Source organism: Geosmithia morbida (assembly GCF_012550715.1).
Source record: "Geosmithia morbida isolate 1262 chromosome Unknown scaffold_1, whole genome shotgun sequence".
NCBI classification, from domain to species: Eukaryota; Fungi; Ascomycota; class Sordariomycetes; order Hypocreales; family Bionectriaceae; genus Geosmithia; species Geosmithia morbida.
The window spans coordinates 233490-260659 of record NW_023336188.1 but is presented as its reverse complement, the minus strand read 5'-3'; the positions used below and the strand labels follow the sequence as shown (position 1 = coordinate 260659).

Below are 27170 nucleotides of genomic sequence, written 5' to 3'. Positions count from 1 at the left end.
AGCGCCCATTGGGCATCCGGCTTGTTGATATCACAGGCAATCACACTTCCAATGCGAGTTTGTCAAGTTGTAGACACGCTAAGCATAATCACGCGCAAGGCATTGGTTATAAAAATTACCATCCGCAGCTGACTCGCCATGGCGTAACTGGCAACAGGATGGGCGGGTTCAATACTCGTGGTTTCAATCATACTTGTTTTAACACTAGCACGTACGCGTACGTTTAAGAGGATGCAGGACGGAGTATAGCGCAGGTGGTAGATGTGTATCAATACCATTACCCGGGCGTCATCCAAGAGCAGACGGTACGAATTCGATCAACAAGACGCAAGTTTGTCGTAAGAGCAAGGTGTTAAAAAGGTCAAATCAGACATCTGAACAAGAAGAAAACCCCCCGGAAAGGGAATTACTAGTTGTGATATGCCATGGCATGCCGGCGACATGTGGTAATACCAAGGAGGTGGTGGCAAGCAACCTGGATGCAGGTATGCATGTACGCTGTACGATACCAGCAGGACAACAGCAGAGCAGAACCATGGAGGCGGGGGTAGAGAAATTAGAGGCTGGTAGGGACAGACCGATGGAGCGGCCGAAGCGGAGGCCAAAGAAGGTGGGAAAGGACTCAGATGACAATGGGAGGGGGACCAAGAGGCACGAAATTTGAAAAAGAAAAAAGAAAAAAGAAACTCGAGATATCGAGAGACAAAAAGACCAGGCGGTGGGCAAACAGGTTCGAGGGTCTGTGATGACTTACTATGGGTCCCGATGGTTGGCCAATGAGAAACGATGCCCATAAACGTCGGCGCTTAACTCATCCCTGTCATCACCAAAGCTTGTCCAACCATGATGCTACATCTGCAAAAGCCTGCAAAGCCCTCGTGCGTATCATGGAGACCTCCCATGTTCGTCGATGCAAGTCCCGCCCGCGGAGAGTCCAGTTACGGACTCCCCAAGCTCTATGCCGGCCCGTGGTCTGGTTCCTGGCCATACTGATTCGCTCCCGGATGATTACGCTAATACGGTCAATGCGGTGCCCTCCTGCTGCTGTTCGACATCATCAAGCGCCCGGGTGCCGACGTATAATATACCAGTGCATGTCGCCCCTCCCGTCACGGATGCCGCTCGACCCGTTCTCTGACTGTGAATGTAACTCATCTCTGCCAGACCATGTTTCGTTGGTGCCCGTCAGGAGGTCTCGTCACGTCGCCGTTGAGCGCTTCCCCCGTCTCAGCTACCACGTCTTAAAGGAACACTGGCATCGTGTTTTCCTTCATATTCTCCTCCGACCACCATGCTCAGGGTGACCTCTGTCTCTCATTTCCTAACCTGTACCGTCCTTCTCGCAACACTTCCTGCCGCTGTTTCCATTCCTCAGCCATCTCGTGAATCCCACCCCGTCTCCAGAAGAGAGTTTGATCCCCTCGGCGTCGATACACCGTCGCCCGAAGACGGCCCTTCTCTCTCGGCCGACGCCCTCCGCAATCCTGACCACCTGCCTGCGCAGATCGGAGGCATCGTCGGAGCCTACGCCCTCTCTCTGGTGCTGGTTGCCATAGCTCTTCTGCTGCTCTCCAAGAAGCGTCGCCGACACATCGAAGCCGGCTACGACGACGTCGATTTCATCGATTTCTACAAGCCCAAGGTCATTCACGGATACCCGCTCGAGACTATACGACCACCGCTAGAGCGCCCGGAGCTGTCGCATCAGCTACATCACCAAGCGCCTTCCCTCACTCCGGCATACTCCCGGCCAAACTTGTCGCAGCTGGTCTTGCCGCCGCAGCAGTACGAACCGGCGCCCGGTCACGATCACGTCCCCTACGTATACCCGTCTTCCTATTCGCCAGTCGCCCCGCTCGGCATCAACCCGCTCGTTGACCAGAACGTCGTCGCAGCCGACCACGCCATGGCCCAGCAACAGCTCGAGGACATGTACAGGCATGTCATGGAGCACGAGGAGGCCAAGCAGAGGGGTATCGACCCCGATACTCCCATCTACGCGACCGGCCCGTCGCGCCAGTCGAGCTCGGACAGGCTGACCAAGCCCCCCAAGAAGGAGAAGTTCAAGCCGGCCAACCTCAACCTCTCAAGTGCCAAGGGTGACAGGACCTCGGGGTCCAAGACGGCGTCGTTCCTGTCGGCCCTTCGGTCGCCGATGAAGAAGTCGGTCAAGGGCGCCAACATCTCATCGCCAATCATGACGCCGCAGTCGAGCACGTTCCCGCGGGACCGCGATGCCGAGAACTGGTCCGGTGCCGGAGCCATCCCCCCCAGGCACTACGCCCCGGCTCCGCCGCCGCCTCCCCCGGCCTCCCCCGGGCGGCTGTCGATGGGTGCCGTTGTGCAGCCCCGGGCCGGCGGCTCCATGCAGCCGACGCCGGACCAGTCTCCCGAGAGCCTCATGAGCATCGACGAGCGTATTGGCTCTCAGCTCGACATGCGTCAGGCCAGGGCCGCCGCCTCACACCCCGCCGAGGGTGACCCGGACTCGGCCACGACGGAGACGTCCCAGTCTCCCCTGGTGGGACTGCCACAGTCGCCCAAGCCTGGAGCGACGTTCCCGTCCCTGCCCCTCTCTCCCAAGCCGGGAGCCTCCTTCCCGAGGTCGAACGCCCCCTCGGCCGTCCGCACGGGCGGCTCCCTGCCTCTGCGTGCCTACGAGCCGTCGCTGGCATCGCCCTCGGCTGTGCAGCAGACAACCAAGCAGACCGTCTTTGAGCGCAAGGGACCTCTCTCTCCCTTGGGCACAGCCAGGACCCCGGGAACCAGCGTTCCTTACTCGCCCTACCAACCCATGACAGCTGTCATGCCCATCACCCCGTCCCTTGTCACAAAGCAGGACAGGAAGCGCATGAAGAAGATGATGCCCAAGACGCCAACAGTCGAGATGGTACAGAGCTCGGACGAGATGTGGTGAGAAGAGAAGAAATGGCCCTTGCGTCTTTTTCTATCATTTCTTGTCATTCCTTCATCCTCTTTTTTTTCTCGCTTTTTCTTTTCTTTGGTCTTCTATGTTGGATAGCAGATGGCATCACTGCCTTCTCATCCTCGATAATGTTTCCTATGACTATAGTAGCTTCATCTCTAAATATCTCGTACACATATACCCGCAAGTCGCTGGCGCAGGGACAAGCAATTATTTCCCACCAAGTCTGGAGAGAGAAGTCGCTCAGAGGTCAAAGAACTGTGTGTCCGACTGTCTGAACCTGGCCATTCAGCTTCTGTTCCTCTGCCAAATCGAACTGTATGGATTGAATGGTATCTGAGCATGGAATCTCGATGTGGTGGAGTTTTGCAAGTACCAAGGTACCAAAGTGGTGAGGTTTCTGCGGGGTCAACTGAGGGTGATATACTTGGCGCAGTCGTACGTGCTTCAGGACTGTCTTCCTTCTTCGGTCGTCCGTCGAAAAATGCCTCCAGGGTAAAAGTTTCGAAGTCAGATGACGCCGGAGAATACATGCATGTTAGAGGAAAAAGAGGGCAAGATACGAGTACGAGGGAATCTCTCAGTTAAAAGAGCGAAAAGTACGTACCGGTATCGGGCGTCGGCAAGTTACGTCCTGCGCCTCTGCTGATTCGAGCCAATGAGTCGATGTTTAGTAGAAATCGTACGATTCTCTGGTCTTGAAGCCTCAAAGACAACTACAACGTCGGCGGCACATTTCGTTGTACCCTTTTCCCTCCCATTCTCAACTCTACTTGAAGACTTTTGGAGATTTTCGGGCCCCTTGACAACTCTCGACCAATCCCCCCTCAATCAGACCAGCTGACGAGGCAAAACGGGATGTACGCCGTCCTTTTCCCTTGGACATCCTGAAACTGAGCCTGAACCCTCCTTTCTACTCGTACTGCTCCCCCCCCCCTCCATCCAATTCATTCACATTCCCGGTGCTGCCGCCCACCACTCCCGGCTTCTCGCGAAACACTCCCCACGAAAGAGGCCGAAGCGGGCCTCGCCTGATAGTTATCGGCCCATTCCGCCTACTTTTCCGTTCCATATTTGACCATCGAACCACATTGATATTGCCGCCACCTGCGCTATTCTGTCAATCGACCGCAGGTCGTCTGCATCTCTTTCTACCCATCCTCTCTTTCTTAAGCTGTCCATCATCTTGGGATTTGACAGCCCACCCACCATGACAGACGACGAAGCTACCAACAATCTGTTTGGGTTCGACGGCTCGAGCCAGGGCATTCTAGACGATCGCTCTGCGTCGACCGACATCAACACCGACAACTCCTACACCTCTGACGATGCTCAGTTCGACTCTTCCGCCTGGGAGTTCCCTGACATGCCCTTCACCTTTGGCGCCCCATCATCAGCATCCGGTGGCATGGACCCTAGCTACCCAGCTTCCGTATGGGACTCGCCACCCTTTGACATGCAACAGTCCCCGTCTCTAGGCTTCGAAGACAGCGCATCCTCCAACAATGATGCCATGTTCCTCTTCGGACCACCTGTCGTGCCTCAGCAACAACTGCCCCAGCAGCAGCAGCAGCCGCCGCAGCAGCAGCAGCAGCAACAACAGCAGCAGCAGCAGCAGCAGACACAACCTACGCCCGTCAAGCCCGAGCGTATGGCTGCCACCATCCTGACGCCTGCCGCCGAGGAACAGCTACGCAACATCGCCATGCCTCCTCATCTCCAGTACCACTCGCCCAAGAGTGCCTCAAGCCCAGACTCCCTCACATCCAAGCAAGGATCTAAGACTAAGAACCAGAAGAAGAGGAAGGCCTCCGAGGAATTGGAAGATGACGAGGAGGAGGACGAGGACGGCAAGCCCGTCAAGAAGACGTCCCACAACATGATTGAAAAGAGGTACCGCAACAACCTCAATGATAAGATCTCCGCCCTGCGCGATGCCGTCCCCAGCCTACGTATCATGTCTAAGAGTGCACGAGGCGAGGATACCTCGGAGGATCGCCAGGAGCTGCATGGCCTCACCCCGGCACACAAGCTTAACAAGGCTACAGTAAGCATCAGCACCCCCCTCTTTGGCTATCTTGGCTCGACTGTCTCTTCCTTGTTTTCATGATGGGGCGAGATGACCTTTATGCTAACACTTCATCCTCCAATAGGTCCTAAGCAAAGCAACCGAATACATCTGCCACCTCGAGAAGCGCTACAACAGACTCCAGGAAGAGAATGAGACCATGCGTGCGAGGATAGCCGCGTTCGAGAAGCTCTTCATGGCTGGTGCTATGAATGGCTCCATCGGTCAGACGCAGCCCCCGTCCACGCCTATGCAATACGCCGCCCAGGACAGCCGAGGGCAGCAGCAGGATTATTCAAAATCACCTGCCTCTTCGCAAGACAGCTCCTCGGGGCCGTCTGGCATGATCCAGGTCCCCGATGACATGAAGCGTATCCTGGCCGCCCAGATGGCCGCCGGACAGGCCTACCCCATCCCTCAGCAGCAGCTCCAGCAAGGCATGGTTCAGCAGCAGCAGATCCAGCAGCAGCAGCAGGAGCAGCTCGGCCGCTGGGGCAACGCCTCTCCCTATCTCGGTAAACTGATGGTCGGATCGCTGGCCGGTCTGATGATCATCGAAGCCGTGTCGGAGACGGAGACGAGTAACGAGGAACCGCAGGGTCGGGGACTCTTTGCACTTCCCCTGCACCTGCTGGGTCGCCTCACAACCTCTCTCGATTTCAACCTGATGGGCTACCACGTCCATACGTCGCTGAAGCTTCTCCTTCTCGCCGGCACACTTCTGTGGGTCTTTGTGCCCTCGCTGTTTGCCTCGTACGGCAGGACGCCCAAGAAGCCACAGCAGCTGTCTATGCTGCAGCCCGCCCCTTCGCTGGCGTCCTCCATTCAGGTCCGCCGACAGGCCTGGCTGACGGCTGCCCAATCGGTCTGGATCCCCCGTCAGAATTTCCTTCTAGAGGCCTCTGCCCTCCTGCTCAAGGTTGTCAAGGTGAGCATCCTCAAGCTCGTGGGTGCCCACGGCTACCAGCTTCTCAGTGGGGCGACGGCTGACCAGGACGGTGCTCGCGCCAAGGCCTGGTCCATCGCTATTGACTCGCAGCTTGCTGGCGGCGACATCGAGATCAACAAGAGCCGCCTCATCATGACCTTCCTCGCATCCGCCGCGCTGCCCTCCACACCAGCCAGGCTCATGCTCAGGTCGCTCCACATCCGTATCCTCCTCTGGGACCTTGGACAGCACAAGTGGAACGGTGTCACCCACAGCCTGGCCGCGCGACTCGCCCGGTCAAGGTGGGAGAAGGCTCGCCAGCTGAACCGCGCCCTGATTGAGAACCACCGGACGACGTCGACGTCGCACGAGGACGAGCTCCCTGACCACCTCGCCCAGCTCGTCGAGCAGGACTGCGACAGCGTCCTGAACTCGCGCCTCATCCAGCGCGCCCACAACCTCGCCTTCAACAGGGACACCCGACACGGCGTCGAGAAGCCCCTCGACGGCATGGACTCGGTCGTCGAGGACATGGCCATCGGCACGCCCATGGACGCCGTCTCTGCCTGGTGGTCCACCCAGCTCCTGCACGAGGCGCTGACGTCGACGCTGGACAAGAACGATGACGGCCCCGTCTCCCGGGACGCCAAGGTCGACCTAGCCATCCACACGGCGCCGGTTGGCTCCGTGGCACAGACACGCGCCATCGTGGCCCGCGCCGCTCTCTCCGACGAACACCGTGGCTCCAACATTGCTCTGGCCCTCCAGACGGTCGGCACCGACAAGATGGGCGCCCCGCTACGCACCTCGGCCTCGACGGTCGGGGACCTGTCCGGCAGCCTGTCCGCCACGATGGCCCCGGCCTCGAGCCCGGACATGCAGCTGACGCTCCGCTGCGCCACGGCCATTGCCCACCTGCGCCGGTTCGAGAGCAAGAACACGACGGCCAACCCCCAGTACCTCCAGGCCATCGAGGCCGTCACCATCCCCGCCGACTCGTCGGACATGTCCGTCGTCGGTTTCACGGCCGTCATGGAGCTCATCGAGCAGTACTACCAGAACAAGACTGCCGCCGAAGCATCGTCGGCCTCGCTCGAGAGGCTGGCCGGCGGTCTCCGCCTGTGGATCGGCGGCCCGGCCGGCGACGACTGCGGCCTCAGCGCCATCGTCCGCCACAAGGTGGTGGACAGGTGTCTCTCCATCACCAAGAGCCTCGTCGGCATGGAGGTCGACACCGGCTACGGCAGTCTGTCTGACGAAGAAGTTGAGGCTTAACTTAATCACACCCCACACCTCTCTCCTTTCCTACCTTTCTTGTCTTCTTTTTTTTCCCGTTGTGTGTGTTTAAATCAAGAAATTTTGTATAATTTTCGAATTTCTTTTTTTTTCCTCCGCATTTATCTTGAAGGGACATTTTGCGAAAGTATTATTTACCTGTCGGTTTCTCTCCTCATCCTTTACTCGGAACGACAACAACTCAACCAACCTCTCGACTCATACAAAAAAAAAAATCTTGCGACAATATGGCAACAATGGCCCGATATTGTATGCAATGCTCTTTCTGGTTATTTTCCTCTCTTACCTTTCTTAGGAAGCGATATCCGTATGGCGTTTAGGGTATTAATATTGATATATAATATTCAATGAAGGGAAAAAATTTGGCTTGTTATTTTTTTGTTTACTTGGGCGCAAAAAAAAAGATCCTTGACCGAAGAGCAAGAGAACGGGATTTTAGATTATTCACATAGTGGAAAGAACCACGCCCGGAGAAATATAAATATAACGACATACACCCTGTTGCCTCACCCCAACGATACGAATTCCAAAGGATTCTTGTGTGACTGATCTACACGATTAGATGTACTGACTCTACTGAACGCTCAAAGAAAGCAAGAGAAAAAAGAGAGCAAACATCACCAATCCGGTGCGCTCCCACACCCCCCCCCACCTGCCATGAGCTCAACAGGCTTCACCATCCTCGTCGCACTATGTGGCTTGGCGGACGGCTTCCTCCCCCTTATGCCCTTGAACTTGATCTTCCTGTCCAGCTCGGCAAACGGCGAGTCGCCGCTCTCACCCTTCTTGACACGCCACCTGGCCGTGCCCAGGGCGGCGTCGAGCTCCTCGACGGGCGGCAGCTTGAGGTAGACGAGCCCGTCTGGCCTGACCTCGACGGGGAAGGTGGCGATGGAGAGGCTATCGTCGGACTTGCACGCGCCGCTGGACAGGTCAAAGTTGCGTTTGTGGTGGGGGCACGAGACCCAGGGGCTACGAGGCTCTGCGGTGGCATCGGCAGCAGCAGCAGCAGTAGTAGTAGCGGCAGCGGGATCCTGTCCCAGCAGACCCTCGGACAGGACAAAGGCTCGCTTGTGGGGGCACATTTGCTGGGTGGCGTAGAAGCTGCCGCGGAAGCGCCAGAGGGCGAGCTGCGTGTCTCCGCGCTTGATGGTGGCCGATACGCCGTTGGGCTGGTCGTCTGCCCCGTCAAAGTAGGAGGCCTCGAGGACGGGCTGCCAGGAGGAGACGGAGGACCAGCGGCCGCTGAGCGACTTGAAGTCCTCTGCGGCGGCGTCCTTGGCCCAGAGGACCGGCCGGTCCTGGCCCCTGTCCTGCTCTGTTTCCACCGAGTCCAGGCTGTCGCCCGTGTTCTGGAACTGCTTAAACTTGGCGGCTATGGCGGGCGTGCGGATGGCTTCGGCCCACTCGTCGAAGAAGCTGTCGACCAGCTCGGCCATCTGCGCCTCGAGCGACGCGCAGATGCCCAGCTTGTCGTCCAGTATCACCTCGCGCAGGTACGACATGCCGCCGGGAAGGTTCTCCAGCCAGGGCGCTGTGCGCTGGAGCTTATCCGCCGTGCGGATGTAGAACATCAGGTACCGATCAAGGATGGGGACGACGTCTACCGGGGACACGTCCTTGGCTAGCAGCTCGGCATGTCGCGGCTTGGCACCGCCGTTTCCGGCTACGAATATGTTGAAGCCCTTTTCTGTAGCGATGAGGCCGAAGCTTTCAAGGATCAGGCTAGTCAGCACTTGGCGGAAGAAGAGGGGGGAAGCGGAAGAGGATGGGGTAAACAGGGACACAATACTCTTTACTTTGGGCCTCGGCACACTCACGCACACACCCGCTCACGCCGCCCTTGATCTTGTGAGGAGCCCTGATACTCTTGTACCGCTCCTCCAGGCGGACCGCCATGCCTACGCTGTCTCCAATACCGAAGCGACACCACGTGGTGCCGACGCAGCTTTTGACGGTCCTCAGCGACTTGGCGTAGGCGTGGCCGGACTCCATGCCGGCGGCTACGAGCTGGCCCCATATGTCGAGGAGGTCCTGCTTCCTGGCGCCGAACATGTCGATGCGCTGACCCCCCGTGATCTTGGTGTACAGGTTGTACTTCTTGGCGACGGCGCCGATGGCCATCAGCTTGTCCGGCGTGATCTCTCCGCCCGAGACGCGCGGGACGACCGAGTAGGTGCCGTTGCGCTGGATGTTGCCCAGGTAGCGGTCGTTTGTGTCTTGGAGTCCGTGGACGGGCCCGTCCATGACGTGGCGGTTCCACAGCGACGCCAGCATGCTGGCCACGGCTGGCTTGCACAGCTCGCAGCCGGGGCTCTCCCCATCGTTCCCGGCCTCGCGCATCACCTCGCGCATCGTCGTCAGCCTCTTCACCATGGTGATGCTGTACAGGTCTGCGCGGGAGTAGTTGAAGTGAGCGCAGATGTAGTTCTTGACCTCGTTGCCCATGGAGAGCATCGTCCTGTTGAAGATGGCCGTCACCAGCGGCATGCACCCGCCGCAGCCCGTGCCGGCCTTGGTGCACGACTTGACGGAGCCCACGTCCCTGCACGTGCCGTCCTTGACCTTGCCAACCACGTCGCCCTTCGTCACGTTGTGGCAGGAGCATATTTGCACGTCGTCGTCCAGGTCATCGCCGTCGTTGCCGTCGTCGCTCCTCTTCGCACCAAGGATGAGCTGGCCCGGCGGCATGTCGAGTTCCTTCATGCCCTTTACCATGGGCACCAGCTTGACGTAGTCGGACGTGTCGCCAATCATCATACCCCCCAAGAGGTACCTGCCATCCGGGGTGAATATGTACTTCTTATACACATTCTGGAACGGGTCTTTGTAAGTGAGTGCCTTGACAGGTGGCTCTGAAACGTCACCGTCGACGACGGCCCGGGTCTTCTTGTACTTGGGCGGCAGGTGCTGGGGCCCGTCTCGATCGGCAAAGTAGTCCCCGAAGCTGGCGACATCGACACCGAGAAGCTTGAGCTTGGTGCTCAGGTCCGGCCGCTTGAAGATGCGGGGGGCGTGCAGCTTGGCCTGGGTCAGGTTGAATGCGAGCACGTCGGCCATCTCGACGCCGGGGGCGATGAGACCGAAAGTCTGGTCCTTCCAGCTCGCACACTCCCCGATGGCGTACACCCCGGGGCTACTGGTACTCAGGTCGTCGCCGACGAGGACGCCGCCGCCCCGCTCGGCGCACCGGATCCCCGACCTCCGCGCCAGCTCGTCCCTCGGCCTGATGCCGATGGCGAAGCAGATGGTGGAGCAGTCCATCTCCTCCCCGTCCTCGAACACGACACCGGTGACGCTGTTGCCGGCGTCGACCTTGATGCGGCCCACACGCCTGCTCAGCATCACGTCCAGACCCAGGTCCCTGACCTGCTGGACCACCATGGACCCGGCGTCGCCGTCCAGCTGTCGGCTGAGCACCCAGCGGTTGCGCTCGATGAGCCTGACCCTCTCGAACCTCCCGAGGTCCATCATGGCCTTGGCGGCCTCGAGCCCCAACAGGCCACCGCCGACGACGGCCCCGACGGAGCCCCCCCTCGTGTCGGCAAAGTCGATGAGGCGGACCAGATCGTCTATCGTGCGGTAGACGAAGACCCCCGCGGCGTCGTGACCGGGGGTGCTCCGCGGGAGGACAGCATCGGACCCCGTAGCGAGGACGAGGGTATCGTAGGGGACCACTCTTCCATCCTCACACGACACCGTCTTGGCCTGCGGATTGATGCCCGTCACCTTTGTGTTGATGTGGTGGCCCAGAGCACCGTCTGGGACCTGAGCGTACTGAAGGTCGGACTCCCGTGTCAGCAACATGTGTATCTGTATGGTTTATCGCTGTCCCAGGCGTGATGACGTACCCATTCCTCCGGATTCAGGTACAGATTCTCAATCTTCCGGTGGGAAAAGAAGCTGGTCAGACCGACGCGGTTATACGCCAGATGAGGCTCCTCGCCCAGGACGGTGATGTCGTATTCCCTCGTACGGGTATCGTATTTCAACAGTTTCTCTCTACATGAGACAGTCAACTTTTCCTCTTCCTTTTTCTTTCTTCCTTTCTGCCTTCTTCTTTTTTCCCCCCTTCTGCTGTGATTTCCAAGTGCATCTTTCTCTCCCTAGGATCGGACCACTCACATGAAAGCAATGCCAACCATTCCGAGGCCGACCACGACGAGTCTATGCCTCTGAACCGCCATGGCTGTGGCTTTGTTGGGTTACATATATCCCAACACATACGAGAGGGAGAAGGAGAGAGGAGACATCGGATTAAACAAAGGGGGTAGGGGAGCAGTGGTTCTTTAGTGATTTTGTGCGTGTTCTGTGTGTAATGGCTCGCCTGCCCCTCCCGGGGGGGGGGCAAAGGTCGGACACGGATTCGCCTGCGAAATGCATCTCCGGTCATTGGTCCCGCTCTATAGCCAGAGTAAGAGCATCGCTCGTCGCATCTCCACGGGACTGCGTATTTACAAACAAACTCCGTGGAGGAAGAGAGGGGGAGACGAGATGGTTTGATAAGAAGAGCGTGGCGAGGGCCAATCATGTCTTTGTCGCGTTGTTAAGAAGAAAGGCATCGTCGTCGCCGCGGAGAAGCACGTTGCTCCACTGGGGACTTGTCCTTTACGTACGAACACTTGTTCTAGGTATAAGGTGTTTTATCTTCTCTTTCTCTTTCCATTCTTGCTGTTCCTGTTTGTTTCCGTACTTATTCTTCTTCCCCCCCCCCTCCCCCCTCACAAATCTTGGATATTATGATATATCCTCACTGATGTAAGACCCCGGTCACCACACATCAGACAACTTATTGTTCCTTGTGATGCTGCCCTCTGACACTCTGACGCTAACAAGTGCGTACCTTGTTTCTCTTTCTATACCTAATCATGGATCTATAATGTCGTTTTATCTTACTTCTTATATAATACCAGTAATATACATTTTTCAATCATTTTCTCTTTTTTTTTTTTTTTTTTTTTTCAATTTCTTTTTATGGAAACCCAACGATACAAAACATCCCTACCTACCACCCCTCCTCTCTCATGTCTCTGGCGGCCCCTACCCGGGGGAGGGGGAGGGGTGAGGGGTGTTCCACCTCGATAATCTGTGCACCAGTGAGTATTCATATACACAAAAAATATTAATCCTTGCTCTGCTCCTGCTCCTCCCCCCGCCAACCTCGATCCCACATCTCACCCATCACACCAGCATCATCATCGCTCTCGCAATGGCAGCCACAGCATCGGGGAACGCAGAACCCTTCGTTTTCCCCCGGGAATACTCCTTCCCAGCCTTCTTCACCCGGCAGGCCAACCTGACGACCCACCACGCCCAACTGACCAAGTGGTCCGCCCTGGTCCTCTCCTACACCCGCCACCACCGCATCTTCCGCCTGACCGTCTCCTCGGCGGCCGAGTCCGACTTGTTCTGCAACAGACGTCTGGACCGTCGACTCCAGATTCCCGATATCCGGGAGCTTCTGGAGTTTATGCGGAAGGATGGTAGGGCAGAATACGTCTCGTCTTCTTCATCATCTTCGTCGTTCCCGTCCGGAGGCGGAGGTGACCCGTCATCATCCTCATCCGGCGGTGGCGGCGGTAGAGAAGGAGGAAGCGGTGGCGGTGGCGACGTCGTCCTCATCTACTGGCGTAGACCGTCCGAGTGGGCTCACATCATCGAGTCTTTCATCGAGAGCACCGCGCAGAAGGGCAGCGTACTGACGCTGTACGAGCTCGCAGAGGGCGAGGCCACGAGGTCCACGGAGCTGCACGGCATCGATGGCGATGTCCTCCTCAAGGCGCTCAATGTCCTGGTCAAGAAGGGGAAGGCTCAGATCTTCGGTCACGACGATTCGCAGGGTGTCAAGTTTTTCTAACCAATTTTTCTTTTAACTTTCTTCTTTTTATCTTCTCTTCAGAAAAAAGAAGAAAACCGTCTTCTCCTTTTCCTTCCTTCTTTCTTGGGGCTCTCCCCCCCCCAATAACTTTTCGCCTTGTACACCTTGCACACGCCAACGCATTCTTCTTTATTCTGATTTGAAGAGAAAGATATTATTCGATATTCGTAAGGCTTCAACGACAATGAAAAAGAAAGCAGGCTATATGCTACATTACAAGATGGAGGAATCATGAGAAAGAAGGAACAAGGAAGAAAGAGGGACAAGTGACAGAGGACATCACTCATCCTTGAAAAAGTTCTCTACCAAAAACTTTTCATCAAACCTCACCTGCTGCGCCATGGCCACGTCGAGCAGCCAGTCCGGCGCCACGATGCGCGGCTCCATATTACCCTTCTCCGCCATGTCCCTGAATCGGGGCCACATCTTCTTCTCCTCGGCGCTCGTGTTGCTGAGGAGATACACCGGTTCCGGTGGCCGACCCCCATCCTCCTCGGCCGTTGTCGGCTTGATGGTCGACCCGCTGCGAGCCCGGTAGAGCTTGAAGATGGCCGAGTTGGCCTCGGCGATGGCCTTGTAGCTTTCCGACCCGTTGCGGATGTTCTCGGTGCAGTACACGGGAACGCCCCACAGGAGGCGGCCCCGGTTGGCCTTTGCCCGCCGAACCGACTTGTCCAGGCTGATGTTATACCGTTTCTCGGCCTCGCGATCCTTCAGAACGAAGTCCTCGGGCGACTCCGGGACCTTGCCCGTCTCCAGCGCCTTCTCCACAAACGTCGACGATATCACCGTCGGCCCTCGTGCGAGCGCAGACAGGAACTTGACTGTTCGCACAATGTGCGGCGCCGCAAGATAGTCGCATGCTTGGCCCTCTCGAACAATCAGTATGCCCATGTCTCGGAGTTTTTTCTGTAAAAGGTGAAGCCTTTGTTAGCCATCAAAGATAGAAATGACCAGATATAAAGAAAGAGCTTGAGAGAAGAAGAAAAAAACTCACTCTGTCTTGACTCTCCTTGTTCTTGTTTCCAACCCATCGGTTGAATCCCGTCAGGATGATACGGTAATTCACCTCTGGCAATGACGTCCGTGCCTTCTTGGCAGGTCGCTTGGGCACATCTTCCGCCATCCCCCCCTCCTCCTCCTCTTCATCTCCATCACCGTCATCCTCTTCCGTGTCTTCTTTGGCAGCCTTATTTTTCTTGGCACTGCCCTTCTCCTTCTCCACCAGGTCCAGCGCACGCTTGCCACCCCAGGGAGAAGTTCCCGTCTTGCTGTGACGCTTCTTCTCCCTCTCGTACAGGGCAATATCCGGGGCGATGTTCTGCAGCATCTCGCGCGCCTTAGCCTTTGCGCTCCTGCCGCCCGTAGACGTGACCGAGGGTGCGTCATTCTCTTTACCGGCAGCTCTTGTGGGCGTAGCCACCGTCCTGGACTTGCGTCGCGCCGGTGCCGGTGCCTCCTTTTTCCTCTCCTCTGCAGGGGCAGGAACGGCAGCATCGTCATCGCCATCGGCCATGGGAACATCGCCGTTGCCGTCGGTCTCATTGCCCTGCTCCTGCTCCTTCTCTTGTTGCCGATGGCCCTGGCCAACACGACCGATGACGACGCCCTCGGCGGGACCGTGACTGTAGGCGTTGCCCTCGGCCGCCTCGAGAATCTTGCGCTTCCGCTTGGCGCGGGGTGACAGGGTCTCCTCCCCGCCGGGGTAGTACAGCTCGCGGAGGCGGGACTCGTCGAAGAAGGTCTGGCCGATGATCTCGCCGAGGTTTGTGCGGGGAGGGAAGTGGTTGTACTTGCTGATGTTGTAGGGCTTCATCTCGCACTTTGCGTAGCACTCCTCGATCCAGAGGTGGTTGATGACGGCGATGCCCCACTCGGGGGCGGCGCGGCACTTCTCGCTCGTATTGCGGGCCGTGATGAGATGCGTGTTGTCGGCCCTCATGGTCTTGGTGAACTCGGCGCCGCACGCCTTGATGAGGTTCTCGAGGTAGATGCGCGCCTCGCCGCCGTAGTTGGATACGGTGATGCGCTTGCCGCGGAAGCCCTCTATGCCGTCGCGTGGGATCGGGTAGTGCATCAGCCGCCGGAGCGGGGACGTCCACTCGTTCCGCACGATCAGGTAGTATAGCCACGACAGGTTGCCCACGTCCTTGCACGACTGCGCTGCCCGCACATACTGCTCACCGTCGCGGTACTGGCAGATGAACATGTCGCACGCGTCCACGTCGTTGACCACCTTGCCGCCCCCGTTGGCGATGATGTCCGAGATGGCTGTCATGAAGCGCTTCGTGATGCTCAGATCCGCTGACAGCATCACCTTGCGACCTTGCAGGACAGTGGCGGGTGGCCGTTCAACATCCGAGTCTGGGGGAAGCGGCAGCCACTGCGGATTTGTCGATGACGCGCCATCGAGATGGGCATTCTCGGGGATGTCGAGGTCGTCATCTGGAGACTTTTTGAGAATTTCCGGGTCGGGCAGCAGGTATGGGCCTTCGTCTATTCTCTTGCCAAGTTTGAAGCAGTCGTCGAACCTGTGCGTAGCAGAGAACATCAGTTTCTTTCCCTCTACCCCCTCTCCTTGGGTATATGACCTTGAACTCACCAGTGCGGCAGTACAATCTTCCCCTTCCACCCCTTCTCCCTCGCCACCCTAATCTTCTCGTGACCCATGGTCAATGTGCAGATATGCGTGGTGAGCCGGTTCGCGTCCTTGGACTCCTGCCCACCCAAGGCCATGGTAGCCCCCAGTATGCTCTCGGTATCCATGGGCGGCAGATCGCCGCAAGACACCACGACCTGGGAGAAGATCATGCGGGGGTCCGGCGAGAAGGGGCGGACGTTAGCCTGCTTGCGGCGGTGCACCGATGCCACGATCCACTGTGTCGTCACGACGGGTATCATGACGGCTTGCGACTCGGTGAACTGCGGGAAGTCTATCGTGTTGGATATGATGTGCGTGGCCTTCTCGACGGCGATGGACCCGTCGCGGCGTCGGGGCTCGCATACTGTCGCGCCGTTGTCTTCGACCACGCTCGTCAGCGAGGCTATCTCTCGCGGTGCGAGGGAGCTGCTCGGTACGAAAGCGATGACGCACTCGGCGAAGAGGCCACCCTTGCCGTCGTCGCCCATGGCTTCGTTCTTCGTTCTCTGTTTTTTTTTTCTGCGTATCGTATTCTCTTCGGTAATGTCGGGACTGACCAAAAGTAATCACAGTGGTTACGGATAATAAACAGCGTTCAAAAAAGCCCCGAAGGTAAATTGGGGTTTGTGATTATCAGATTTTGCTGCCTTCAGAGAACAGGCCGCTGCCTAAGCTGTGTACACGGACAGGCGAAAGAAAACGGTTTACGCGCTTCCCATTTGTTGAGACAGAAACGCGAGGACCGGTCAAGTGTAACGCGAACGACGCAGGCGGTCACGTGTAGGCAGATGTTCCCAGTACGAGTTTGCTCGCATGAATAGTGGAGAAGATTGAGTACCTGGTACAGTATACCCCGCCGCCACTACGCCCCTCGACGCGCTTCTAGAAGCAACCACTCAAGGCGCGCGTCTACATGTGAACGCCCGTGCAATCAATACTCTTCTTCCCTAATATATCAACAGCGCACGCATCTACGAACACTGTTCTACTAACACTAGCACTAAAAGTACTAGAGATCATGTAATCCCGACTGCAGAGGCGAAAGTAATGTGACAGTTTTGATTATTTTTCCTATTTCCCCCCCCTCACATTTAAACTCCCAGATTCTTAGAGGAGGAGCCATTCGGCCAGTGAGAAAGCAAGGTATCATCCGTGGCTCACCGCACCAAGATGTGTCGCTAAAAAGTAGCAAAGATATGAAGGGTTATGGAAGACAGAATTTCAGGCATGAGATGCTAACCCGGCGCCTAAGTATGTTCTGCTCACATGCAGACCCGAAATATTCAATCAAGGATGGATCAAAGAAGAAGAAGAGGAAGAGGAAGAAGAATATCAAGAAGAATGCTCGTCGCTTCTTTAGAACAAAACTCCAGGGGATATATACGTATTAAGCAAAAAAATGTGTGCAGGAGAAGAATAAAGAGATGAAGTAGAACGAGGTAGAAGTTTGAAAAGAGATGAACCTCTGATCATGAAACACCGGGATATTATGCATTGCTCTTTACACAGGCCGACGCCACGGCCGCTCCAACAAGCGAGCTCTCTTTGGCGGGGACCAGCCTGATGGAGGCTACCGACCCCGGTCCTGTGCCGACAGTGCCCCGGACGAGGTCGTCAATGTACCGTTGGCAGTTGAGCAGGTAGTTGGGGTAGTTCTCGATGACGCTGCCGTTGAAAGCAACGACGGTCTCGTCGAGGGCGAGATCGGCCTCGGCGGCGCGCCGGAGAGGGGACGACTCGGGGAGGGTGGCAACGTACGACCTGTGGCTCTCGCCGCGCACTTGATCTAACGTGTAGACGGCTGCAGCCACGAGGGCGCTGGAACGGAGCGATATATAGGTGGCCAGCGAGCGGAGGAGGAGCAGGTCCTCGGTCGTGGGTGTGTGGGGAGACGGGTGGCGCTCAGAGAAGATGGCGGAGGCTTTGAGGAGATCGTCGGATGTGTCCCTACAAACGGTTGGTCTGTGATTAGTCACTTGCCTAGAAGATATAGGAGTTCTCACGCACACATACATTTCAATCATGGACAGAGTGTCGGAACCAAGCGAGTAAGGCTTGATGAGCGACGGCGGCACGATGCCGCCAAAGGCGCCGGTCGTCTCGATGGCCTCGAGAAGGGCGAACCGGGCAATTTCTCCCAGATACATGCCGCTGACCATGTACTCGAGAGGTTGGAAATCGGGCCTGGCATGACCGTCTAACAGCTGGATGTCCCACTTTGTGAGGGACAGGGCGTTGCGGCCAAACATGCTCAGCTCCGTGTTGACAATGGTATGACTAGCACGTTCCAGCCACCCGGCCGGGTAGGATGCAAACTTGCGGCGACCGATGAGCGGGGTAGGGAGGTAGGCACCGACGTTGAAGCCGGTTCCCAATATGAGGCTGAAACGTGTCGAAGGGTGAGTGTAGGCCTGAGATAAGAGACAGGCGCTTGAGTCGTTGATGATGGCCTCGATTGTGACTTCAAGTCTCATGGTCTTGCAAGAGGATTCGATGATCTTGCCCAGATCCTGACCTACCAGGCCGCGGCTCGCCTTGAAGGACTTTCCCATGCCCAGTAACCTGCCAGAACGGAGTGATGTTTGTCTGGGAGTCTCTCTGTTAGTGTCTGATGTCCGATTCTCAGTCATGGTTTTGAGAGGACTTACTCGATGGGGAAGCTCCAAGCCAGGGCCATAGTAAGAGGGCCGTCGCCCTGGAAGTCAGTGGCAGCTAGCGTCTCAGATATACGTGTGGCCATCCAGTCAAAGAAAGCAACTCCTTCGAGATCCTTGATGGCCTGGCTGATGAAGAAGCTGCGGATACTGACGATGCGGTTCTCGTGACGGCGACGACCAGCGTCGTCTTGGCTGTGAAAGAGCTCGACGACAGCAACTCTCAGGGTCGAGCCACCAACGTCTACAGCCAGATACTGACCCGCCTCGTCACCGGTGGGAAGAAGGTGGTTGAATGACGGTAGCATGCACTGCATGTCCGACTCGAGACAGTCTAGATATTGCCGCTTGAGGTCTGCCGACAGGCGGTTGAGGCCATGGCCACTGACGGGGCCGAGAAAGGCCGTCTCAGCGGTCTTGAGAAATTCGTGGACGGTGGTGAGGGGGGCCTTGGTGGTGACGAAGCGACCCTTGCCCTCGTTCCAACTGAGAGGACTGATCCAATACGTCAGAATAGCCTGCAGCAGGGTCTTTCCTCGTAGAAAGCTCTTGATGATGGCAGCCAAGACGACCTTTCTGAATGACGCCATGGCAGAAACGAATGGCTGCACAGAGACTGTCCGACGATACGAGAAATCGGGAGGAGAGGTTTTGAAACAATCAACTCTGAAAGGGGGTAGAAGAGTAGGGAGAGCGAGAGCTGTACAAGACAGTTTGTCAGGTCATGGATCGGGTGTAAAGGAGTTTATACCACGACAATGCAGAAGTTGTTTTGGTTATAGTTGACCTTGTTGGAAAAGACCACGATCCGGGGGACTGAAGAGATTAGGAAGGCCGGGGGCCGAATTATGGAAAATATAGGAAGAAGGAATTGTGAAAGATAAAAAGAAGAAACAAGTTCAATGGGGGAAGCACGTATGGCATACGCGGTATGGGATGCTACCAATACTTTGGTCTGGGCAATGGCCGTCGGAAAATAAGGGGAAAGGGATGGAGACAGAGCCCGGTTCCCGTCACGTCCCAAAGACCAGACAACCTGAGCACAGAGAAACGGATGAGAGGCACGAAGGAACTTGTAGGGATCGGCTGGGTTATACTAGCAGGCTGATATGCGCAGAGAGGACCGGGGGGGTGGAGGGGTTTAATGGACGATGGATGGTTGAAGGGGCCGCAATGAAGCCAGAGGCGCACGTGGGTAGCAGGTGCGGCGACGGGCAATTGAGTAGATGGAACCTGCCCGCTTGCTGGTAAATGATGATGAATGGCGGGCAAGTTAACGGAACCGGGGGTGGATACGAGAGAGAGACAGAGAGAGAGAGAGGGAGGGAGGCGGATACTGAGAGTAAAAAGTCTTCAGCTTCTCGTGCAGGCGGTCTGGGCAAAAGAGGCAAGCGAAGCTCGTGGCCTGTGGTCAGACGTTACAAATGAAAAGCTATGCCAAAGGGACCAGCTAGCGCATGGCAAGAATGTGAGCAGCAGCAGGGCTCGGGTAGTTGGGGGCCAGATGGAGAGTGTAGGTCAGTTCCAGGTTGGAGGGGCCAGTTGGAGGGGCTCGTTCGTCGTACCTCTCAATGCGACAGGCCAGGTAACTGGGGAAGAAGGATGCAGGGACAGCAATCTTTACCGATGGCGGCAAGTGTCGAGCAGGTTACGACACGTACACGCAAAGGTATGTAATCGGCAATAGAGTGAACAGATTCGGGGCTGAAAACGGTCTAGTGCAGACGCGGATTGCTCATGCGGGAGCGCCCGTTGCTCCTTGTATGGTGGTGATTGTTGTTGTGGTATTATTATTAGTTGGTAGTGGTGGTGGTAGTATCCATGGTTGCTTAATGCTGGAGTAATAATACGTAGTATTAGCAGACGTGTAATAGTCGGCAGACGTGTCCACTGCAAGAGGAGAGCAAAAGACAAGACAAGCTTGTCGTTGTACATTTATCTTAGTCGTAGCAGCATCTACACGTAAGTCGTTTTGGTTGCAGCAATAATATATGGAGTAATACGTCGTATGGAGCCGGAGAAAAAAAAGGACTGAGATGGTGGGACTGTAACGTTGCGACTTTGCGATCCACTGTCCCAAAGGGGAAGGAAGAGGGGGAGGAGTCGAATCATAAGATTGACTAAAAAGAGGCAAGAGCTGACAGAGGGAAGGTACGAACGAGTAGGATTTGATGGCTGGACATCCAATCTTCTCGGTCTCTTCATCATCACCATCACCTTTACCATTAGCAGCATCCATCCTACACACGCACATCACTACATGCATTGATACTACTACATGTAGAACTAGCAGACTGAAGTCAGTATAAGACCCAGGTTTCCTGTCCCTGCTTCTCCGTTTGAAAGCCCCTCTTTTCTCCTTCTCTTTGCATCTCATGTCGTATCCGGATAGTTGGCAGAGTTACTACCACAATCTACAGATTACAAGCACAGCTACTTCGTACTAGCAGTAATATTTCGTATCGATTCCTCATCTACGATGTGACTGAAACGAAACGACTCAGAATATCGTCAAGATATTATTACTACCAAGGGCTTCGATTAATCAGACTGGAGTAACCAACCCGAGACCCATTCGACTGTTGTTGCAACGACTGGCCCAGTCTTTGCTATACCATGTCACAGACATAAACATAAAGAAGAAGGAAAGAATACGACATGAAGCTGCGATATGACGAGCCTCATCAGAGTGTTGGCGGTGGTAGCATCGATGACTGGCAGCAGCGTGTTCATCCCTGAGCCAATATTTTGCCACCAGGCGCATGCTTAATGTACGGCGCATGAATCGTCAACACTCTGGGCCCTTTACATGTACGATTCAATATTCCTCCGTTTGTTTCTCAGAGACGGCTCTTGTATTACTCGTGGCTCACCTAGTGGCTTACCCAACATGGTATTACTCATACCAAGCAAGTGGTAATCTTCTCGGCGCTATAGAGGCAAAGTGGATAGAACCACTATCCAGGACCCGGACACGCGGTGACGTTCCATCAGGGAGCCACTTACTCTTACCCTCAACACCACCAACACACTGAAACATTCTCAAGATACTAGATATGGTCACACACACCACTCTTCATGACCATTCAGCAATGAGGGAAAAGACTGAAGAAGTGCTGGGGAGGAGAAAACCGCTGTTAACCTTATAACGTCACCCGATTCCGTTACACCCCTTCCCCCTCCCCCCGCCAATTCAGTGTCATTACATCGGCACGTTGCCTTTTCGGCTCCGCCAACGAGTCAATCACATCCGTCCGTGCCGCCCAAATGACAGTTTCTCTAATTCCATGGGTCCATCGCAGTTAACATGGTGCGCCCATCAGAAGGGCTTGCCACTCTAGGTCATCGATGCTACCTGTGAACTAAACACGCCCTCCCCCCCTCCTCTCCTCATCTGCCATACAGTTATCTTCAAAACGGTAATAATACAGTAAATCAGATAGAGAAAAGGGCACCACCGTGTATTGCAGAAGTAACTTGGGTATCTTCCATATCTTCCATACTAGAATGAATGGCTTATCTCGATTATAAGAGCGAAATTCCCCAAGATACTCTTCTGTTCTCTACCTCGCTCCTTCTAACCTAAGGGAAAAAAACACTCGCCCACTTACACACACAATCTTGACACAACTTGTTCGGATTGAAGCCACCGCAGCCACTCACCACAATGAGACTCATCATCCGTGACGATGCCGAGGCCACGAGCGCCTACGTGGCGCGGTACATTGTCGACCGCATCAAGGCCTTCCAGCCTACTCCTCAGAACCCCTTTGTGCTGGGACTTCCCACAGGGTCAAGTCCTCTCGGTGTATACCGAATGTTGGTAGAAATGTACAAATCCGGCCAGGTCAGTTTTCTCTCCTCTTTCTCGCTTTTTTCTCTCTCGTCATACTCTCTTCCCTTTCTTTCTCTGCGTCTTTTCCAAAAAAAAAAAAAAAAAGAGAACGAAAGAAAGAAGATGATACACACACACACACACACATATATATATATATATATTACAGAGATGATTTTTTTTTTAACAAAGACTGACGGAATCAATTAAAAAACATAGATCTCCTTTGAAAATGTCGTCACCTTCAACATGGACGAATACGTCGGCATCCCGCGTGATCATCCCCAGTCTTACCACACCTTCATGTGGACCAACCTCTTCGCGCACGTCAACATCCACCCATCAAACGTGCACATACTGAACGGTAACGCGCCCAACCTCGAGGCCGAGTGCGTGTCGTACGAGGAGGCCATCCGGTCAGCGGGTGGGATAGACCTCTTCCTCGCCGGCATAGGGGACGACGGGCACATCGCCTTCAACGAGCCGGGATCCAGCCTGGCCAGCCGCACGCGCGTCAAGACGCTGGCCTACGACACCATCCTCGCCAACTCCCGCTTCTTCGGCAACGACGTCTCCCAGGTGCCCCGCATGGCTCTGACGGTCGGGGTCCAGACGGTCCTGGAGTCCCGCGAGATCGTCGCCATCATCCTCGGGCAGCGCAAGTCCCTCGCCCTCCAGAGGTGCGTCGAGCAGGGGGTCAACCACATGTGGACCCTGTCCAGCCTCCAGCTGCACCCGCACCCCATGATCTGTGTCGACGAGGACGCCACCCTCGAGCTCCAGGTCAAGACGGTCAAATACTTCAAGTCCATCGAGAAGGTCGCCGTCGAACAGGGGTTCGAGCAGATCCTCCCCTCCAAGGTCCGCACCGGAAACAGCACCGCCACCGGCAGCAGCGACGGAAACCAAGCCGCCAACGCCCAGGAGGTCCACGTACCCTTCATAGAAGCCCCCATCGCCACCTCACCTACCATCCTCGCACCTCAACCCACCACCTCCCGCCTCTTGCGTCCCACCACTCCCGCAAACGAGTACCCCGTTCGCTCCGTCTCCCCGGACGTAGACCTTGTCCCCGACCGTATGGCTTCGCGTATCCCCGAGAAGCCTCAGCTCACTCAGCGCCTCACTCCCAATCCCGAGAAGCAGCTTCTCAACGGGAATGTCAACCACCACCAGCCTACTCCCATCGTCATCTAGGGAAGTGTGTGTCGGCTCTTTCAACGTGATATGATTGTTTGTTCCTGTTTCTATTTCATTATATATCTCACTACTTCTCCTTGTTGACTTTTAGCTTATCATTGCTTCTCTCTCTCTCTCTCTCTCTCTCTCTCTCTCTCTCTCTCTCTCTCTCTCTCCCCTACCGTCCCTACTTTGTTCCCTAATCATCTACTCTTCAAAATCCTACTGCTCTGCTCTCGGCACTCATCCTTACCTTCTTACATTCTTCATCGCTATGGGACAAGAAGACTAAGACACAAAATTGGCCACGAACACATTTACCCTAACTAGATTGTACCTTTAATCTGCGGGAATATTATTTTGTAACAAAAAAGAAAACATAAAATACAAACATAAATCAAGGAAAAATCGATCAATCATCTGACGTCGTCACATGCTAACCTTCTACGTACGTGCTCGCGACATTAGTACATGTCCGGTGCCGTCGTTGCCTTCCTCCCCCCTCCCCCATCTCCACCCGTGTATGCAACGTTCACTACTAATACTACGGGTAGAATTACTCCATGCAGCCAAAGATACGTGTAACCTGCACCGGTCTTGGCAACCAAGATATTATATCATAAATGAGAGAAACTACAAGAAGTAAAATGATGATAGATGCATTTGTTCAACTGAGATCAAGGCTGATAGTAGCACCTTTTATTATCCAGGTATATATAAGAATGCCCCCTGCTAGACACTCTGCCGATAACACAACAAGCTATGAAATGAATAAAAATCCACCAAAATACGCTCAATGATCGCAGTGAATAAAAGAAGAAAAACTCCAAATCCTTCATCCGTCTGAACCCGTCGTAGAAGGAGAAGGGAAGAAAATAGTATGATATCGTACATGGGCGCCATGTCAAAGAGAGAGAGAAAATATCCCTAGTCTGCAAGGAAATACCGTTTTGTCCTGCTGTGCACCTGTTGCGCCTTGATTTCGGGCGGAATAACCGTATGGTGGACCACATGTGGTCGATATATAGCATCGACAGGAGGCATCCTATATGTCAGATATTTAGCATTCATCTTCGATAAGCTGTTGTGGGCTCTCAAGAGAGAGAAGAAAATACATACCAGTCATCGATACTCAGAGGAAAGTACTCATAGAGCGGATCCTCCGACTCTGTCGGACTACTCGCCGCCGCCGCCTGCCTTCCTACAGCTGTGGTCCCCGCCCTTCCATTTTGAGGGCTGACCACTTCGGCGCTGCAGCGGTTGGGACTCCTCTCATCCTCGGAGAGAGAGAGGTTGATGGGGGCAGAGTGGCTGTTGTTGTTGTTGTTGTTGTTCTTGGCCGTCGCACGACCCTTGGCAGCACCAGAGGTTTTTGAACCGGTGGGCTTGGTGGGCGACTCTCTCGACCATGACGGCACGGGGGGTTTAGGGACCGTCGGGGAAATGGCCATTCTCTTGGACGGGTGGGGGTTCTGACTAGGCTGGGGGAACGACTGTGGTGTTGCCGACTCATTCACATGCTAAAGTTGGTCGTCAGTTTGACCGCGCCTTGGGCAGGATAAATGTTTCCTTGGACGGTATGGATGTGTTTAAAAATGTATATCTTCATGGAACTCACTGGTACGGTACTTGAGGATTGCGGCTTCTGCTGCTGAACATTCATGGGTGCATCCCTCTCGGACTTTATGACGGTGCTGTCGTTGGAGCTAGTCGTATTCCTCCTCTCGATCCTCTTTTCACCGGTGAGAGGAACGTCCTTTCTGCTGTCAAAATTGCGGGGACTGCGGCCGCGCACAATGACAGGGCCGGAGTGGACCTCTGCAATGGTGACAGGGTCACCGGCCTTGGCGTTGGCGACGAGGTTGATGTGGACAATGTAGTGCTGCTGCAGGCCCTTGCGCCTGCCGTTGTTGGCTGTGGCGTGCTTGAACTGCAGACGCTTCCAGATGAAGGGCAGAACGACGCGTGTGGGATCGAGCTCTTGTCCGGCAGCTAGGTCGAGGGAGATGGTCGGGGGAGGGCCGGCCGTCTTGGGCTCCTCAGCGGCGGCGGCCTGGGCGGCCGAGTTCTTCCATGGGATGGAGATGATCTCGGTGGGTTTGCCCTCGATGGACTCAACGCCAGATATGGTGGCTGAGAGGTCCATGAGTGGCACCTGGCGACCCTGGTCATCGACAATGTGGGAGAATATGCGCGGCAGGACCATCTGGCCCGAGCACTGCCAGAGGTTGCGGCGGTAGCACGTAAGCTCGAGCGGGCGGCCGGTACTGTCGGCGCCAAATACATCCTCGGCGACGAAGAACATGCCGTACAGTTCGGCCGTCATGCCTACGTCACACACCTTGCCCATGTCGTCGACAACTGTGGCAGACAGCGCAGGTCCAGAGAAGCCCAGCAGCTTGTTGTCTAGCTGCTGCGGTGAGGACTCGTCGAGTATCGCATCTTCGTTCGGCCGCGGCTCAAAGGCCCTGACGGAGTAAGAAAAGGGATCTTCAAAGGTGGCGAGGCTGTCAAAGTCATAGGTGGGGTTGAATGGGAGATGTGACAAGGCACCTCCGTCACTAGCAAAGCATTGGCCTTGGTCAGTGTTTCCCTCTTCTAGCATCGCGGCAGAACCGAGGATGGGGGAGCGGTTAGAGGTAACGTACAGGAGGGCCTCTTCAAAGTTCATTTCGACATCGAAGCGCTGCATAGATGACAGGTCGGGAGGAGGTTGATTGTGGGTATGTTGCTGTTGGTGGTGATGATGGCCCAGAGCATTTCCGTGCATCGCGTCTACCAGAGCACCGGCCGGCATAGACGACGGCATGGAGTTGAAGGCAGCCATGGCATCCTCGGGGTGCCGCAGATCAGCAGCGCGGCATCTGGTGTGTGTGTGTGTGAGGGGGGGGGGGGGGGGGGGGGGGGGGGGGGGGGGGGGGGGGGGGGGGGGGGGGGGGGGGGGGGGGGGGGGGGGGGGGGACAAGAATGCGATGGGATGTCGTTCCAAGGGCAGTGAGCAGGCGGGAGAGAGAGAAGCGTAAAAGGGTGGCGTTGGTTCGATTGTGAGACTGTTGTCTCGGTCGTCGCCCCGAAGGATCTGGTCCCCTGGGTGTAGAGGCACTGAGACAGGCAGACAGTACTGACGATATCAAGGAAGCCCTACAGCTGGCGTCTCATTCCTATTCCCACGTCGGTCTTACTAGAGGGGAATAGGGAGAGAAAGTGGGGTGGGACAGATGGCAAACGAAAGGACGCCAAGGTAGACGCGCAGGGGGGATACCGGGGGGATACCGGGGAGGAGGGGAGAGAGAGGAAAGAGGTCTGCTGCAGGCTGGCGACGATGGCAGTTGACTCGTGGTTCGGTAAGAAGAGTGTGGAGTTGGAAGGAGTTGGTGTTTGTCGACGTCGATGAGCAGCAGGATGGTGCGGAAGAAGGAAAGTGAGTGGAGTAGGCTGAGCAAGTGCGAGTGGCGGGCAAGGGACAAAGGAAATAAATCCCCCAAGTCCGGACGTTGCGTCAGTGTAATATATTCGTATGTATGTAATCTGTACAGTACTCCGTAATAGTCTACTCTCGCAAGCAACTCACTGACATCAATTTCTTGTACTACTAAGTAGCTGCTATTCAGTACTTGAGATAATACACTGGACGGGCTGAACTGGCCCCAGTAACTGGTACGATGAGAATGCATTGAATCGACCAAGTAAGAGCAGGTGCGCGCAGTTGAGTGTCGCCAGGGCCATGAAGCGCACGACTGACAGACAGCCAGGTAGGTGCCAGGG

At 55.7% G+C, this 27170-nt stretch overlaps 8 protein-coding genes across 8 annotated transcripts; 4 read left to right on the top strand and 4 right to left on the bottom strand.

Moving 5' to 3' along the window:
- Positions 1-1291: 1291 nt before the first annotated feature.
- On the top strand, positions 1292-2917 carry GMORB2_0847 (Conserved hypothetical, protein; the record flags this gene model as incomplete). Its single annotated transcript, XM_035462831.1, has 2 exons — positions 1292-1300; positions 1376-2917. The coding sequence occupies 2 exons, from the start codon at positions 1292-1294 to the stop codon at positions 2915-2917; spliced, it is 1551 nt and encodes a 516-aa protein (XP_035324255.1).
- Positions 2918-4136: 1219 nt separating this feature from the next.
- GMORB2_0846 (protein of unknown function (DUF2014)) lies at positions 4137-7197 on the top strand (the record flags this gene model as incomplete). Its single annotated transcript, XM_035462830.1, has 2 exons — positions 4137-4973; positions 5080-7197. The coding sequence occupies 2 exons, from the start codon at positions 4137-4139 to the stop codon at positions 7195-7197; spliced, it is 2955 nt and encodes a 984-aa protein (XP_035324254.1).
- Positions 7198-7835: 638 nt separating this feature from the next.
- GMORB2_0845 (nitrite reductase (NAD(P)H)) lies at positions 7836-11405 on the bottom strand (the record flags this gene model as incomplete). Its single annotated transcript, XM_035462829.1, has 4 exons — positions 7836-8953; positions 9006-10995; positions 11070-11220; positions 11344-11405. 4 exons carry the CDS (start codon positions 11403-11405, stop codon positions 7836-7838), a joined length of 3321 nt encoding a protein of 1106 aa, XP_035324253.1.
- A 1022-nt stretch (positions 11406-12427) lies between these two features.
- GMORB2_0844 (ESCRT-II complex subunit VPS25) lies at positions 12428-13075 on the top strand (the record flags this gene model as incomplete). Its single annotated transcript, XM_035462828.1, has 1 exon — positions 12428-13075. One exon carries the CDS (start codon positions 12428-12430, stop codon positions 13073-13075), a length of 648 nt encoding a protein of 215 aa, XP_035324252.1.
- A 300-nt stretch (positions 13076-13375) lies between these two features.
- GMORB2_0843 (BRCA1 C Terminus (BRCT) domain) lies at positions 13376-16225 on the bottom strand (the record flags this gene model as incomplete). Its single annotated transcript, XM_035462827.1, has 3 exons — positions 13376-14005; positions 14094-15627; positions 15699-16225. The coding sequence occupies 3 exons, from the start codon at positions 16223-16225 to the stop codon at positions 13376-13378; spliced, it is 2691 nt and encodes an 896-aa protein (XP_035324251.1).
- Positions 16226-17224: 999 nt separating this feature from the next.
- Positions 17225-18981, bottom strand: GMORB2_0842 (hexokinase; the record flags this gene model as incomplete). The annotated part of the gene is made up of 3 exons (XM_035462826.1): positions 17225-17684; positions 17751-18335; positions 18386-18981. The coding sequence occupies 3 exons, from the start codon at positions 18979-18981 to the stop codon at positions 17225-17227; spliced, it is 1641 nt and encodes a 546-aa protein (XP_035324250.1).
- A 3077-nt stretch (positions 18982-22058) lies between these two features.
- On the top strand, positions 22059-23423 carry GMORB2_0841 (glucosamine-6-phosphate deaminase; the record flags this gene model as incomplete). Its single annotated transcript, XM_035462825.1, has 2 exons — positions 22059-22238; positions 22515-23423. The coding sequence occupies 2 exons, from the start codon at positions 22059-22061 to the stop codon at positions 23421-23423; spliced, it is 1089 nt and encodes a 362-aa protein (XP_035324249.1).
- A 909-nt stretch (positions 23424-24332) lies between these two features.
- Positions 24333-26232, bottom strand: GMORB2_0840 (NDT80 / PhoG like DNA-binding family; the record flags this gene model as incomplete). The annotated part of the gene is made up of 3 exons (XM_035462824.1): positions 24333-24450; positions 24525-24925; positions 25024-26232. 3 exons carry the CDS (start codon positions 26230-26232, stop codon positions 24333-24335), a joined length of 1728 nt encoding a protein of 575 aa, XP_035324248.1.
- Between the last annotated feature and the right edge of the window lie 938 nt (positions 26233-27170).